At 46.8% G+C, this 15,967-nt stretch overlaps 1 protein-coding gene across 2 annotated transcripts in view; it reads right to left on the bottom strand.

Annotated features, from left to right (window-relative positions):
- dut (deoxyuridine triphosphatase) overlaps positions 1-9,268 on the bottom strand; it is a 33,025-nt gene extending 23,757 nt beyond the window's left edge. Inside the window, exons 1-2 of one of the 2 annotated variants that reach the window (XM_078532272.1) lie at positions 8,860-9,118; positions 7,730-7,852 (exon numbers count right to left, since the gene is read on the bottom strand). In XM_078532272.1, the coding sequence (XP_078388398.1) occupies positions 7,730-7,852; positions 8,860-8,989 (253 nt within the window). In that variant the 5' untranslated portion in view covers positions 8,990-9,118. Of the gene's footprint in view, positions 1-7,729; positions 7,853-8,859 lie in introns of both variants that reach the window. The other variant, XM_078532273.1, reaches the window with a different exon arrangement.
- Positions 9,269-15,967: the final 6,699 nt, after the last annotated feature.

The following is a 15,967-nucleotide window of genomic DNA, read 5'->3' on the forward strand; positions in this document are numbered from 1 at the left end:
CTTGGTGCACTATGGCAGAAAGGTCTTAGACAGCGACCTTTCCCCTTTGCGGCGGCTGCTCCAAGCTTTAGTGCGTCCCTCAGCACGTAGTCCTGGACTTTGGAATGTGCCAGTCTGCAACACTCGTTCTGGGACAACGCTTTGCACTGGAAGACCAACAAGTTTCGGGCAGACCAAAGAGCGTCTTTCACCAAGTTGATGATCCTCCAGCTGCAGTTGATGTTTGTCTCGGTGTGTGTCCCTGGGAACAGCCCGTAAAGCACAGAGTCCTGTGTCACAGAACTGCTCGGGATGAACCTCGACAGAAACCACTGTATCTCTCTGCAGACCTTCTTTGCAAAGGCACAATCCACAAGGAGGTGAACAACGGTCTCATCCCCACCGTAGCCACCACGAGGGCAACGTGCCGAGGGGGTGAGACTCCTGGCATGTTGGAAGGATCTGATGGGGAGGGCCTTTCTCACCACCAGCCAAGCTACATCTTGGTGCTTGTTGGAAAGTTCTGGCAATGAGGCATTCTGCCAAATGACTTTGATAGTCTGCTCAGGGAACCACCCGACAGGAACCACCATCTCCTTTTCCCTCAGGGCCTGTAGGACGATACGTGCCGACCACTTTGACTTGTGGTCAAAGGTGTTTCTCTGCATAAATTTTTCCATGAGGGACAGGTGGAACTAATGTCTAACTATTATCCAACTACTTGGAGCATTCTGCGGCAGCGTAGCCAGACCCATCCTTTGCAACACCAGGGACAGGTAGAACCTCAACACATAGTGACACTTGGTGTTTGCGTACCGAGGGTCTACGCACAGCTTGATGCAGCTGCACACAAAAGTGGCCATCAGGGTGAGGGCGATGTTGGGCATGTTTTTTCCCCCTTTAACGAGAGACTTGTACATCGCGTCCCTGCAAACACGATCCATTTTCGACCTCCAGATAAAGCAAAAGATGGCTCGGGTGATCTCCATCGCGCAGGAGTAAGGTATGGGCCAGACCTGCGCCACGTACAGCAACAGCGAGAGTGCCTCACACCTGATGACCAGGTTCTTACCTGCAATGGAGAGGGAGCATCACTCCCACATGCCCAGTTTTCTTTTCACCATAGCCACTTGCTCCTTCCATGCCTTGGTCCCTCCGAACCATATCCCCAGCACCTTCAGGCCATCTGACCTGACAGTGAAGGGGATAAAGGATCAGTCAGCCCAGTTGCCAAAGAACATGGCTTTGCTCTTTGCCACAATTTACCTTGGCTCCCGAGGCCAGTTCGAACTGGTTGCAGATGTAGATCAGTCTGCGCACTGACAGTGGATCCGAGCAGAAGACGGCGACATCGTCCATGTACAGGGAGGCTTTGGCCTGAATGCCTCCACTGCCTAGGATCATCACTCCTCTTATGCCCGGATCCTTCCTGATGGACTCAGCAAAGGGTTCTATGCAACACACAAACAGAGAGGGCAGCCCTGCCTGACTCCAGATTTAACTGGAAAGCTTTCTGATTCCCACCCATTGATCGAGACTGCGCTACTGATGTTAGTGTAGAGCAGTTGGATCCAGTTGTGGATTCCCTCCCCGAACCCCATTTTGGAGAGAACATCCACCATGTAGGTGTGCGATACTCTGTCAAAGGCCTTCTCCTGATCTAGGCTGATGAGGCAGGTGTCCACACAAGCCACTTAGTTCAAGGGCAATTAGGGATGAGCAACAAATGCTGGCCTTGCCAGAGACGCTCACATCCCATAAGAAGCATAAAGAAAAAAAAATCAAAACCCAAGCCATTCAGTGAGTGCCAATCAAAACCTAGCCAATCAGCGAGTGGGAATCAAACTCCCAGACAATCAGCGAATGTCAGAAACCACAACCAAACAACCACCTTCAAACAAACCTCAGCCAATCAGCAAACGCTTGAAACCTAAGCCAATCATCAAACGCCAAACTAAATCTCAGCCAATCAGGATGCACCAACCAAAACCTTAGCCAATCACTGAGTGCCATACAAAATCCTCGCCAATCAGCAAGTGCCAAAAACCTGCCCCTTTTCCCCCCCTCCACATCCAGCTTCATAAAAGGGACATTAATACATTTTAAACAATGAGTGTTCATCCAAAACTCGACTGTAGTTTTCAAACTCGCACTGCAGTCAGGTTGAAGATCAAGAATCAAACTTTTTTCACATTCTGAAGCTCTCCAATCAGGTTCTGCCCCAACATGGTATTGAAGCAAACTTAATCAAAGTAATAAATGACATTCTCTATGACAAACCATCGTTCTTCAACCTGTCTGCAGCCTTCAACACCGTCAACCACACCATCGCTCTCCAGTGGACTGCCCATGTTTGGTTCCCCTCTTACCTACACAAATGCATGTACAGTTGTTTAAAAGAATATCAGCTTTAATCTCCCTAGGGCAGACTCCCCTAATGGTTGGGGGGGAAAAGTCGGCACATACCATCAGCGAATAAAGTGACCAGTAGCTGCCCACTATACAATAACTTCATTCAGTGTTCCAGTTCGCCTGCTACAGGCAGTGCAGGAGATGGCCACCTCTTGCAGTGGCTCTCTCACTGGTCACAACAGGGACCTGGCAATGCTGCCCAACACCAGCAGAACCAACTCTTCCACTTTAGTCCCCATTTACTATCAAACTGCCGTGTTTATTTAAGAAAGGACGGCCTTTTCACATGCTCAGGAGACAGAATTTTACAGCTCAGAAAGAGGCCATTCTGCCTTTTGTACCTAGGCTGGCTCTGTGAAGGAGCAACATGCTTGGCCCCATGCCTTAGTCCTCTCAAGGCACAAAAATAACAAAGAAAAAGACTGGCTAGGCCCTCGAGCCTCAGACCGTGGTTTGTCCCATCATCCTCCCTTCACTCACCAGCACCCATGTAATCCCCTGGGAGAGGTAGAAGAGAAAATCCCTGGTGGGTTCGAATCCCACCATGGCAGGTGGTGGAATTTAAACTCAATTAATAAATCTGGAATTATAAAGCTAGTCTCAGTAATGATGACCATGAAACTATCACCAATTGTTGTAAAATCCCATCTGGTTCACTAATGTCCTTTAGAGCAGGAAATCGGCCATCCTTACCCGGTCTGGCCTACATATGACTCCAGACCCACAGCAATGTGGTTGACTCTTAACTGCCCCCTGAAATGGCCTAGAAAGCCACTCAGTTCAAGGGCAGTTAGGGATGGGCAACAAACGCTGGCCTCATCCCACGAAAGAATAAAGAAAAAAAATTCTGGGTGGAGGGCGAAATCTGGATAATAACTCCCCAACTCCCAAATCTGTGGGTTCCAGGAGCCCACCTTCACCCGTTACTCCTCTTGCATTGAGTTTGCCATCAAATTAGCTATAGTTATATGAACTTGCCCAGCTCACTTTCAAATGTTGCAGGGAATCCTCACTCACTGCAGAAACCAGTAACTCGTTCCAAAGGACAATGACAGAACAGAAAGGCATCCTGGCATCCAACTAACCAGGATCTATTCTGATAGAACTCTTCCCCTCTCCATGATTGCCAGATGTCTGTTTGAAAACTATTCCTTTGAGCACTCCAGGAGAAATGCCATCAGCGCCAGCTGTCCAATCTGCTTCCAGATTCCTTACTCCATCCAGGACTATCCCAGCGCCAACTTAGAAGTTTTGGGTCAACTGCACATGTCATCTTCTGGAATGAAAATTGCTATGAAGTGGCCATTTAAAACCTCTGTTCTGTGAATGAGTCACATATTTGTCTAGAGTAATCCTTCACTGGCTCAATGGAGTTATTAATGGCTCCCTGATTCCTAACCTAGCTAAAAGCATTTTAGTAATGCATCCAGTGTTCTTTTTGTTACTCTAAAAGGTAGCTTTTGCTCCTTTTCGTGAAGCTCCATAATTAGCTGTATTTTCCGGAGATAATATTTATGTACCTCAAATTTGCTTAGGGGGGATGATAGCAGAGTGGCAATGCTACTGAACTAGTAATCCAGAAGCCCAAGCTTAAGCTCTGGAGACATGGGTTCAAAGCTGGGTGAATGTAGATTTAATTAATTAACCTGAAATAACATGTTAGTGAAACTACCAGATTGTTGTAAAAAACCATCGGGTCCATCAATGCCCCTCAGGGGAGGAGATCAACCACCCCCACCTGGTCTGGTCCACACAGCAATGTGATTGACTCTTAAATGCCCTCTGAGATGGCCAGGCAAGCCACCACAGAGAAAAGGCATGGATGTATCTACAGCATGTGGACTGCAGCGGTTCAATAAGGCAGCCCACCACCCCCTTCTCAAGGGCAATTAGGGATGGGCAATAAATGATCACATCCCAAGAACAAAATTTTTTTAATCCTTTCTCATGACTACTTTCCACTTTCATTTTGTTTTATCCGGTGCCCTTCATTTCACATGAATTTTTGCATCAAGATGGATTTTAAATATATTCCATTCATCTTGTCTGCTGGTCCAGTAGGGCCGCCCAATCAACCAGATTCTAGTCGGCTGCCGTCTAAAAAAACTAACCTTCCTGAAATTCAGAATTCCTATTTTCCCTTTTGCAATTTTTTATTGATTGACTGCGAGTTGTCTGAACTATGGGGAGTGTCGGCACGGTGTGCTCTCCAAACCATCCCGCCAACCCCTCAATTTTAAAATCCTCATCCTCTCTTTCAAATGCTCTCTTGCACCTCCCCCCTCCCCTTCTCGATCTCTATAACATCCTCTAGCCTAACAAGGTCTCTATGACCTTCCCTTTCAGGCCTCTTATTTTCCCCACTGTTTGGGGCTGTGCCTTCAGCTGCCTTGACCCTAAACCCTGGAATTCCCTCCCTAAACAACTTTGCCTCTCTCTCTGATCCTTACAGCAAACCCCTTTTGGTTACCCGTCCTAATATCTCCTTCCTTATGTGGCTTGGTGGCCAGTTTTGTTTGGCACTCCTGTGAAGCATTTTGGGACGTTTCACTACATTAAAGATGCTATTTAATTCAAGTTATTGTTAACTGTGCTGTGCATTGTCTGAACTGTGAGGAATGTTGATGTTATGTGTTGTCAGAACTATGGGCAGTGTTCATACTCTGAACTTTATAAACTTAATATTTCTTTATAAAGGACAAATGGCTAGACTGATAAAATGGCTGCAGCTGACCACATGATGGTAGTTCTGGAAGTTTCTGAGCAGTTTAAAAATGGACAAAGGCTAACTCACCAAACTCCTGGAATGTAACACTCCTTGCATTGTATAAACATTCCAGCCAAGCCAACACAAAGGGCTAGTAGACAAGGCATCTGTACCAGCCAGCGCTGGGCAAAGGCAGAGCTATTGGGACTCTTCCTTCCAAAATTGTGCGAATGGTTCTACAGTTACCTGCTCAAAAAACAACGGGTTTTAACAAGGAGGCCTTGTTAGCTGAATAGCTTGACTCAAAAATCACCCTGTCACAAGACCGAGTCTTGAACTGGTTAAATTGCTTTAATTATACAGCTCTTGGGTTCCATCTTCAGTCATTGTTCAGCCTCAGAAGAGAAGCAGGACTCCGGGCTAGCAGCCGGCCTCTGTCTACCATTTACCACCTAACAGGTAGCAATAGAAAGAGGTATTCCCAGGTTTAAATTGCCTGGCCCTCATCTACACTGTGTTCTACTGGAACATTTGAACTTCTGTGTCTGTGCCTACAAGACTAATTCTTCTCCACATGCCTTCTTCCATCATAAGTCATTGCTTCTGGAAAAGCAGATCACCCTGCAACAGTTTCAGTCTGCTAACCTCTGAAGGAATGCGCCACCGGACTTTAGATTCTGGACTCTGGATTCCTGTGAAACCATAACTCTTATTTTTTGTTTGTGGTCTTTGCCCTGAATCCCTTTCTTTCCCTTATTCCTCTTTCATTGTATGAATGCAAAAAGGGGCAGACATTTCAAAATCCCTTCCTGCGTTTTGAGTGTGTGTGATATAAACTAACCCTCTGATTTTACCCTATCTTGAGATTGGATCACTCCAAAACTGAAGGGTTGGGGAACATACGCCAGCACTATAGAGGGGGAAATCAAAAATAAAAAACACCTTTCTGTGTACAGACAGGTAGTGAGAGGAGAAATCATCGAGTCATAGAGCCCTACAGCACAGATAAAGGCCCTTCGGCCAATTGAGTCTGCACCATTCAAACAAGTACCTAACTATTCTAATCCCATTTTCCAGCACTAGGCCCATAGCTTGTATGGCATGGCATCGCAAGTGCACATCCACATATGTCTTAAATGTTATGAGGGTTTCTGCCTCTACCACCCTTTCAGGCAGTGAGTTCCAGATTCCCACCACCCTCTGGGTGAAAAAATCCTTCCCCTCACCCCCTCTAAACCTCCTGCCCCTTACCTTAAATCTATGCCCCCTGGTTATTGATCCCTCCACCAAGGGGAAAAGTTCCTTCCTGTCTACCCTATCTATGCCCCTCATAATTTTATACACCTCAATCATATCCCCCCTCAATCTCCTCTGCTCCAGGGAAAATAACCCCAGTCTATCCAATCTCTCCTCATAACTAAAACTCTCCAGCCCAGGCAACATCCTGGTAAATCTCCTCTGCACTCTCTTTAGTGCAATCACATCCTTCCTATAATGCAGATTCCAGAACTGCACGCAATACTCGAGCTGTGGCCTAACCAGCGTTTTATACAGTTCCAGCATAACCTCCCTGCTTTTATACTCTATGCCTTGGCTAATAAAGGCAAGTATCCCATATGCCTTCATAACCACCTTATCTACCTGTCCCGCTACCTTAAGGGACCGGTGGACATGCACACCAAGGTCCCTCTGATCCTCAGTACTCCCCAGGGTCCTACCATTCATCGTGTATTCACGTGCCTTGTTTGTCCTGCCCAAGTGCTTCACCTCACACTTATCCGGATTAAATTCCATTTGCCACTGATCAGCCCATCTGACCAGCTCGTCTATATCCTCCTGTAATCTAAGGCTATCCTCCTCACTCAAGGCTGTTCTAAATTAAACGCCACCTCCTTTCCGTTACAGATGACAGACGTCCCCAAACTAAATCCGCAAATGTTACCAAAGGTGTTCTTTGAATAATAAACTGCAAGTTATCAACGTGAAACAAAAGAAAATGTATGAAATTAAAACAGGTGTCCCTGGTGTTCGGGGCTTGCAGACATAGCAGCAGAAGAGGTAAGCCTCCCACTGCCCACTGTGGATGACCAGGTCTGTCAGGCCTACTCCAAGCCACACTCCCTCTGAGCCAGAGCTGTCAGTTCCTGTGCAGGCTGCACAAAAGCACGCCCCCTTTTAAGTTATCGCTTAAAATAAGTTAAAGGCCCTGTGCACTGAGACAAAACCACCCACACGCTCCATTAAGTGTTGCTAACTCTTGAAAGCCTGCAGGCTGCTCATTCCCCTCCTCTGCACCGGCTGGTTCTAGGTCAGGAGCGTGACAGTGAAGTGCAGGCAGGAGCTGAGTGCTCCCCTCCCTCCCTCCCACCTCCCCAATGCTGTAAGAGCGGCTGCACCCATCCAGGGAGCAAATAATTGCAAAATGCTGGGACCCTGAAATAAAAACACAAAAACGCTGGAGATACTCAGCAGGTGTGGAGAGAGAGAGAAGCAGAGAGTTAACATTTTCAGCCGGATGTGAATCCGTTCTGAAGAAGGGTCAAATCGTTAACCTTTATTTCCCCCTCCACACCTGCTCAGCAAATATTTCAGGCAGCCTTAATCGGAGTTAGAATATCTGTAAACTGTCACCTCTCTCTCTCTCTCTCTCTCTCTCTCTCCACGCCTGCTGAGTATTTCCAGCATTTTCTGCTTTTATTTCGGATGCCCGGCATCCGCAGGGTTTTGCTTTGAGTGCAGAGACCTTGCGTAACCCTGGAAAAAAAAATGGAAATATTTCGCAGTTTGTTAAAGAAAAAGGAAAATAAATTTTAAAAAGTCAAACCTTGTTACGGTGCAATATGCCCGAATCTACGAGAGCCTAATGCAAAATGAGGTTTGTATCGTTAGTATATATAATGTAGAAATTATGCGGAACAGAAGCTGGTTCAGAGTCCTAAATATACACATATATATAAATAAATATAAATATACATTTATATATAAAAACATACATATATTATATAAATAAATATAAATATACATTTATATATAAAAATATACACATATATATAAATAAATATAAATATACATTTATATATAAAAATATACATATATTATATAAATATACATATATATAAAATATAAATATACATTTATATATAAAAAATACATATATAAATAAATATAAATATACATTTATATATAAAAATATACATATATATAAATAAATATACATTTATATATAAAAAATACATATATTATATAAATAAATATAAATATACATTTATATATAAAAATATACATATATTATATAAATATACATATATATAAAATATAAATATACATTTATATATAAAAAATACATATATTATATAAATATACATATATATAAATAAATATAAATATACATTTATATATAAAAATATGCATATATAAATAAATATAAATATACATTTATATATAAAAATATGCATATATAAATAAATATAAATATACATTTATATATCAAAAATACATATATTATATAATATACATATATATAAATATAAATATACATTTATATATAAAATATGCATATATATAAATATACATATATATAAATATACATTTATATATAAAAATTACATAAATTACACATATTACATAAATATATATATAAATAATACTGAGAGCCACAAGCAGCTACTTTGTTACAGAAAGAGACGGGATTTGGTTACAATCCCAGTGTCCCTGTCCGGCCGGCCCGCTCCGCGCTGCTGTTCACCCGGCCACAGACCTACCTTTGTCTGAGCTCTTTCCATCCCGCTCCATCACCGAGCCGCACACAGCCCGAGCCCTGCCCCCGCCCAGCAGCCGGCTTTCCGCACAGACACTCGCACAAAGTCGCAGCGACCCTTTCACCAGGGCCATGTCCACCGGGGACTGGAGCCTGATACACGGCGGGGCCTCTCCCCCTCTCTCTCCCTCTCTCTCTCAGGCAGCAGGAGCCGCTTTCCAGTGCGGATCGGACGTTCACTAAAGTGGGCAGAATTTTACAGCCCCGCCGCGGCGTGGGCCGGGCCGGGAAGTGCGTCGAACCCGTTCAAAAGACCATTGACCTCGGCGGGCCCGTAAAATTCCGCCCACAGTGTGAACCGGGTGTTATACACGGGGCTGGCTCTCTCATTCCTGTTTCTCACTCCTTGCTCTGATTTAATAATATACATGGTTCATTAATTCACATGGTTCAGAATTATACAAACTTCATTAATATACAGCATTATATGCTACAGCTATATTATATAGACAGTTAATTTAATTAACTGTATACCAGGTAACTTTGTATTCTAATGAACTTTGTTTATTAATAAACTAGGTATACTAATTATCTATGTATATATAGTTAACTTTGTATAATAATGAATGAATACTAACAATTAGTATAGTCATTATTATACTAAGTTAATTATATATGTTGATCATTAGTATACATAGAGATAAAAACAAAAAGCTACTGCGGATGCTGGAAATCCAAAACAAAAACAGAATTACCTGGAAAAACTCAGCAGGTCTGGCAGCATCGGTGGAGAAGAAATCAGTTAACGTTTCGAGTCTTCATGACCCTTCGGCAGAACTGAGTATAGTTAGGAGAAAGGTGAAATATAAGCTGGTCTAAGGTGGGGGGGGGGGGGTGCGGGGGGAGAGAGAAGTTGAGGGTGGGATGATTGTGGAGATAAGTAAGCGGTGATAGGAGCAGATAATCAAAAGATGTCACAGACGAAAGGATCAAAGAGGTGTTGAAGGTGGTGATATTGTCTAAGAAAAGTGCTAATTAAGAATGGAAGGCAGGACACTCAAGGTACAGCTCTAGTGGGGGTGGGGTGGAAAGACTAACAAAGTTTTAGTTTTAGATTTAAAAATAATGGAAATAGGTGGGAAAAGAAGAATCTATATAAATTATTGAAAAAAAAGGGAGGGGGGAGAAACGGGGTGGGGATGGGGGGAGGGGGAGTTTAAGATCTAAAGTTGTTGAATTCAGTATTCAGCCTGGAAGGCTGTAAAGTGCCTAGTCGGAAGATGAGGTGCTGTTCCTCCAGTTTGCGTTGGGCTTCACTGGAACAATGCAGCAAGCCAAGGACAGACATGTGGGCAAGAGAACAGGGTGGAGTGTTAAAATGGCAAGCGACAGGGAGGTTTGGGTCTTTCTTGCGGACAGACCGCAGGTGTTCAGCAAAGCGGTCGCCCAGTTTGCGTTTGGTCTCTCCAATGTAGAGGAGACCGCATTGGGAGCAACGAATGCAGTAGACTAAGTTAGGGGAAATGCAAGTGAAATGCTGCTTCACTTGAAAGGAGTGTTTGGGCCCTCATCCCACCCTCAACTTCTCTCTCCCCCCGCCCCCCCCCCACCTTAGACCAGCTTATATTTCACCTTTCTCCTAACTTTACTCAGTTCTGCCGAAGGGTCATGAAGACTCGAAACGTTAACTGATTTCTTCTCCACCGATGCTGCCAGACCTGCTGAGTTTTTCCAGGTAATTCTGTTTTTGATTAGTATACATAGTTCATTAATAAACAAAGTTCATGAGTATACCAAGTTAACTGGTATACTCAGGCCTGAATTTTACTCTCACGGTGTGTCCAAACTCTGTGCAGCTGTAAGCGGGTGTAAAACCCGTTCCCAGTTGAGATCAAGCTGTGCCTGTGATATTACCGCTGGGAAGCCAGTTCAGGGCCTGTCCAGCTTGACCCGTGACTGCCGGTTGGTTTCTCTGTGCATGGGAATTGGAACACAATGGGCACCAGGTCCAATGGGGACCCAACGATGACAGCAAAAAACTGCGGATGCTGGAAATCCAAAACAAAAACAAAAATACCTGGAAAAACTCAGCAGGTCAGGCAGCATCGGCGGAGAGGAACACAGTTAACGTTTCGAGTCCATATGACTCTTCAACAGAACTAAGGAAAAATAGAAGAGAGGTGACTATAAGCTGGTTTAAGGTGAGGTGGGGGGGGGTAGGACAGGTAGAGCTGGATAGAGGGCCAGTGATAGGTGGAGATACCAAAAGATGTCACAGACAAAGGGACAAAGAGGTTTTGAAGGTGGTGATATTATCTAAGGAATGTGCTAATAGGTGACATTAAGGGTAGAAAGCAGGACGAGCAAGGTACAGATAGCCCTAGTGGGGGTGGGGTGGGGGGGAGGGATTGAAATAGGCTAAAAGGTAGAGATAAAAATGGATGGAAATACATTTAAAATAATGGAAATAGGTGGGAAAAGAAAAATATATATAAATTATTGGAAAAAGAGGGATCGGAAAGGGGGTGGGGATGGAGGAAAGAATTCATGATATCTAAAGTTGTTGAACTCAATATTCAGTCTGGAAGGCTGTAAAGTGCCTAGTTGGAAGATGAGGTGCTGTTCCTCCAGTTTGCGTTGAGCTTCTGACATCTCTGACACTTCCCTTCCCTTCCTTGACCTCTTTGTCTCAATTTCTGGTGATAGACTGTCCACCAATATTCATTACAAGCCTACCGACTCCCACAGCTACCTCGACTACAGTTCCTCACACCCCTTCCTGTAAGGACTCCATCTCATTCTCTCAGTTCCTTCGCCTCCGTCGCATCTGTTCTGATGATGCCACTTTCAAAAACAGTTCCTCTGACATGTCTTCCTTCTTCCTTAACCGAGGTTTTCCACCCACGGTGGTTGACAGGGCCCTCAACCGTGTCCGGCCCATCTCCCGCGCATCCGCCCTCACACCTTCCTCTCCCTCCCAGAACCATGAGAGGGTCCCCCTTGTCCTCACTTATCATCCCACCAGCCTCCACATTCAAAGGATCATCCTCCGCCATTTCCGCCAACTCCAGCATGATGCCACCACCAAACACATCTTCCCTTCACCACCCCCCCAGCGCCATTCCACAGGGATTGTTCCCTCCAGGACACCTTGGTCCACTCCTCCATCACCCCCTACACCTCAGCCCCCTCCCACGGCACCTTCCCATGCAACCGCAGAAGATGCAACACCTGCCCCTATACATCCCCCCTCCTCACCGTCCAAGAGCCCAAACACTCCTTTCAAGTGAAGCAGCATTTCACTTGCACTTCCCTCATTTAGTCTACTGCATTCGCTGCTCCCAATGCAGTTTCCTCTACATTGGAGAGACCAAACGCAGACTGGGTGACCGCTTTGCGGAACACCTTCGGTCTGTCCGCAAGCATGACCCAGACCTCCCTGTCGCTTGCCATTTTAACACTCCACCCTGCTCTCATGCCCACATGTCCGTCCTTGGCTTGCTGCATTGTTCCAGTGAAGCTCAACGCAAACTGGAGGAACAGCACCTCATCTTCCGACTAGGCACTTTGCAGCCTTCCGGACTTAATATTGAATTCAACAACTTTAGATATCATGAACTCTCTCCTCCATCCCCACCCCCTTTCCGATCCCCCTTTTTCCAATAATTTATATAGATTTTTCTTTTCCCACCTATTTCCATTATTTTTAAATGTATTTCCATCCATTGTTTTATCTCTACCTTTTAGCCTATTTCAATCCCTTCCCCCCACCCCACCCCCACTAGGGCTATCTGTACCTTGCTCGTCCTGCTTTCTACCCTTAATGTCACCATTAACACATTCCTTAGATAATATCACCACCTTCAACACCTCTTTGTTCTTTTGTCTGTGACATCTTTTGGCAATCTCCGCCTATCACTGGCCCTCTATCCAGCTCTACCTGTCCCACCCCCCCTTAAACCAGCTTTTATTTCACCTCCTTTCTATTTTTCCTTAGTTATGATGAAGAGTCATTCGGACTCGAAACGTTAACTGTGTTCCTCTCCGCAGATGCTGTCAGACCTGCTGAGTTTTTCCAGGTATTTTTGATTTTGTTTTTCCAATGGGGACCCAGCAGGTTGTTCAAAAGCAGAAGAGGCAGCTCCCTGAAGGCTTCCAGGAGCTGTGGGGGAAGCTGAGGAAGCTGTTTGGAAGCTGTCCAAGAAGGTGTCCTGGTGTGCAGTCATGATCTCAGCACCTGGTGATCATGGAAGGCGGGAGGGCAAGTCAGGTGGGCACTCTGCCCACCCCCCCACCCCCCTTTTCTCAGGTGAGTGCCCGAGAGTGTTGGTTGAGGAGGCCAGTGCCCAGGGACAGCAAGAGAAGGCCGCCCCACCTGACCAAGAAGGCCTGGACGGAGGTTGCTGCCCAGGTCACTGGACATGACATTGGTGCTGCAAAAGGTTCAATGATCTTCTGTGGTCAGCAAGGGTAAGTGCAGAGATGGCATGGACCTGTGCAGAGAGCCTTACTCAGGTGCCCGTTGCACAGAACGTTCAAGGGTCTAAAAGTGAGTATGCCAACTGGCACTGAAGCCCTGCCAAGGCTGGGGTGTCAGCAGGACTGGCCTCAGTGCATTGCAGGGTGAGATGTGCCACAGAGACACGGCCTGCCTGATGCCCGGGTGGGTGAGGGGGAACAAGGAAAGGGCCTTCAGGGAGACGGAGCAATAATGAGGTTTTCTATTTTCCTCTATCAGGAAAGGAGCAGTCACAACGTTGCAGAGTGCCGCACAACGGGTGGAGGGGTACAAACCTGGGCACCCTCACCCAGCACGAGAGCGATGCACTGGAGCTGGAATGCCACTGGCCAGCGCGCTCTCCGGGCACGGTGAGACGGGGTCTCAGATGAAGATAAGAGTGAAGTGACAGATGCGCGTGCGGTGGGTACTGGAAACGTAACGGGCTCCTCTCGTCAGAAACTGAGCTGTCGTAGCCAGAGAGCCCATCGAAGCTGCAATACAGATGGCACCATGTAGCAGGTCTCCACTGTCTCCTCAGCCCGCCCAGCATAGTGACTATGACGATTGAATATACTGATCTTTCGCAGGAGCCACCAGCGACCCCGAGGACCCCCCATTGAGCCCTGAGGAAGGCATCACACCTGCACCAGCATCACGCCATCTCCCTGAGCCGGGTGCCAGCGCAGATACTCACACGTCAGCAGTCTTTAGTTTTTCGGCTCCGCGGGTAATGCACAGCGGTGAGGGCACATCAGATTCGCCTGAGGACCTGGCAGAAGCAGGGAGGTCCCAGGGAGCTGACAATGGGAGCACAGCTGGAGATCAGGACCATGCTGCGTCCAAGGAAGATGACGAGTTTCTGGAGTCCTCCATCAGGCGGCAGACGCTGGATGTCCAGCAGGATGCACGTGGAGATCTGGCAGAGATCTGAGAGGGTCTGCGTGCCATGGTCTCAGTCATGGAGGAGTTCATGTGGAGCATGAGTTCTGTGTTGATCCTTAACACCGAGCACACAGCCTCCTCCATTGAAAGAGTGGCGACTCTCATGGAGAGGCAGCTCCAGGAACAGTATCAGGGGTTCCCGGGGTTGCACTCGGACCTGCAAGCCCTCACACAGGCACTGACCCCAGGGGGTCACTGCCAGTGTGAGAGGTGGGTGAGGCACCTAGTCTCTCTGCTGGGTGCCTGTCCATCAATGGTGAGCACTTCACACTGGCAGCCTCTCAGGGCACTCTGGCCAATGGCACCAGCTCCTCTGCCCCTCTGCCAGTGTCCGTTGCATTTGAAGAGGCCGTGATGACTGAGGAGTGCCCAGTCATGGATATACCCTCCCAGGCAGAGCCTGCTCAGCTTCTTGCGGCCAGAGGACGTCCACCAAGGTCATCGGGGCCACTAGGACAGCAGAGTCAACAGCTGCCCCCAATGCCACTGACAGTGAGGGGGGGGCACCAAGAAGCAGCACCTGCAGATGTAAGTTGAAGGCACCTTGAGCACAACAGGGAACTGTCACGGGTGACATTATTTGCATTAATTATTTTGACATTTGTGTTGGGGATGAACACTGTTCTTTGTATGTTCATGTGAGGTAACATAAGGATTTGTTTGACTTCAATGGGCTGAGTTGGCTGGATGGTATGAATAGGTTCCAGATACAGCACAGGCTGGTTAAAGTATGGCGTTGTGTGGTGCTGACGCACTGGTTTGGGTTCTCATTTATTGATTGTTAGCAAAGGAGACGGTGCCATTGGCCTGACCAGGCGTCAATGCCTTGGATGCCGAGCGGAAGATTTTCTGCATCAAAGTATCCCTGGTGCCCCTGCCTCCATGAGGGTTCCTGTCCTCTGCCTCGAGGTCCTCACCCCTCGCCTCCCCAGGCTCTTCCTCTGAGCCATCACTTGACTCATCCTCCGTGGCCTGTGGAGCTGCCTCGCTTTCCTCAGCCTCCAGTGGGTCCCCCCTTGCCAAAGCCAGGTTGTGCAGGGCACAGCATACGATGACTATGAGGGAGACACGCTCTGGAGGATACTGCAATGCTCCCCCTGACCGGTCCAGGCATCTGAAGTGCATCTTCAGCAGCCCGATGGTCCTCTCCACCAACGCCCTTGTGGAGGCAGGACTCCTGTTGTATCTCTCCTCAGCATCAGTTCTTGGATGATGGAGTGGGGTCGTCAGACACCTCTTCAAGGGATAGCCCTTGTTACCCAGGAGCCATCCATCCACTCATGCAGAAGCCATGAACAGCCTTGGTACCTGTGAGAGCTGCAAGATGTAAGCATCGTGTGAGCTCCCAGGGCAACAGGCACGAACATGGAGCATCTGTGTCATGTGGTCACAGACGATCTGAATATTCATTGAGTGAAACCCCTTTCTGTTTATGAAAGCTCCCGGCTCACCTGCTGCCGCCTTGATGGCCATCTGAGTACAATCTATTACACCCTGGACGAGGGGGTCCCCAGCTATCACAGCAAAGCCTTGTGCTCTCTCTGCCTGGCTCTCCTTATCTGTCCAGAAATGGATGAACATGTGGATGTGCCTGGAGATAGCATCAGTCATGAGCTTGATGCAACTGTGTGCAGCCGATTGAGAAATGCTGCACAGATTCCCCCACTGA

This window comes from Cetorhinus maximus, chromosome 30, assembly GCF_964194155.1.
Source record: "Cetorhinus maximus chromosome 30, sCetMax3.hap1.1, whole genome shotgun sequence".
Classification (NCBI taxonomy): domain Eukaryota; kingdom Metazoa; phylum Chordata; class Chondrichthyes; order Lamniformes; family Cetorhinidae; genus Cetorhinus; species Cetorhinus maximus.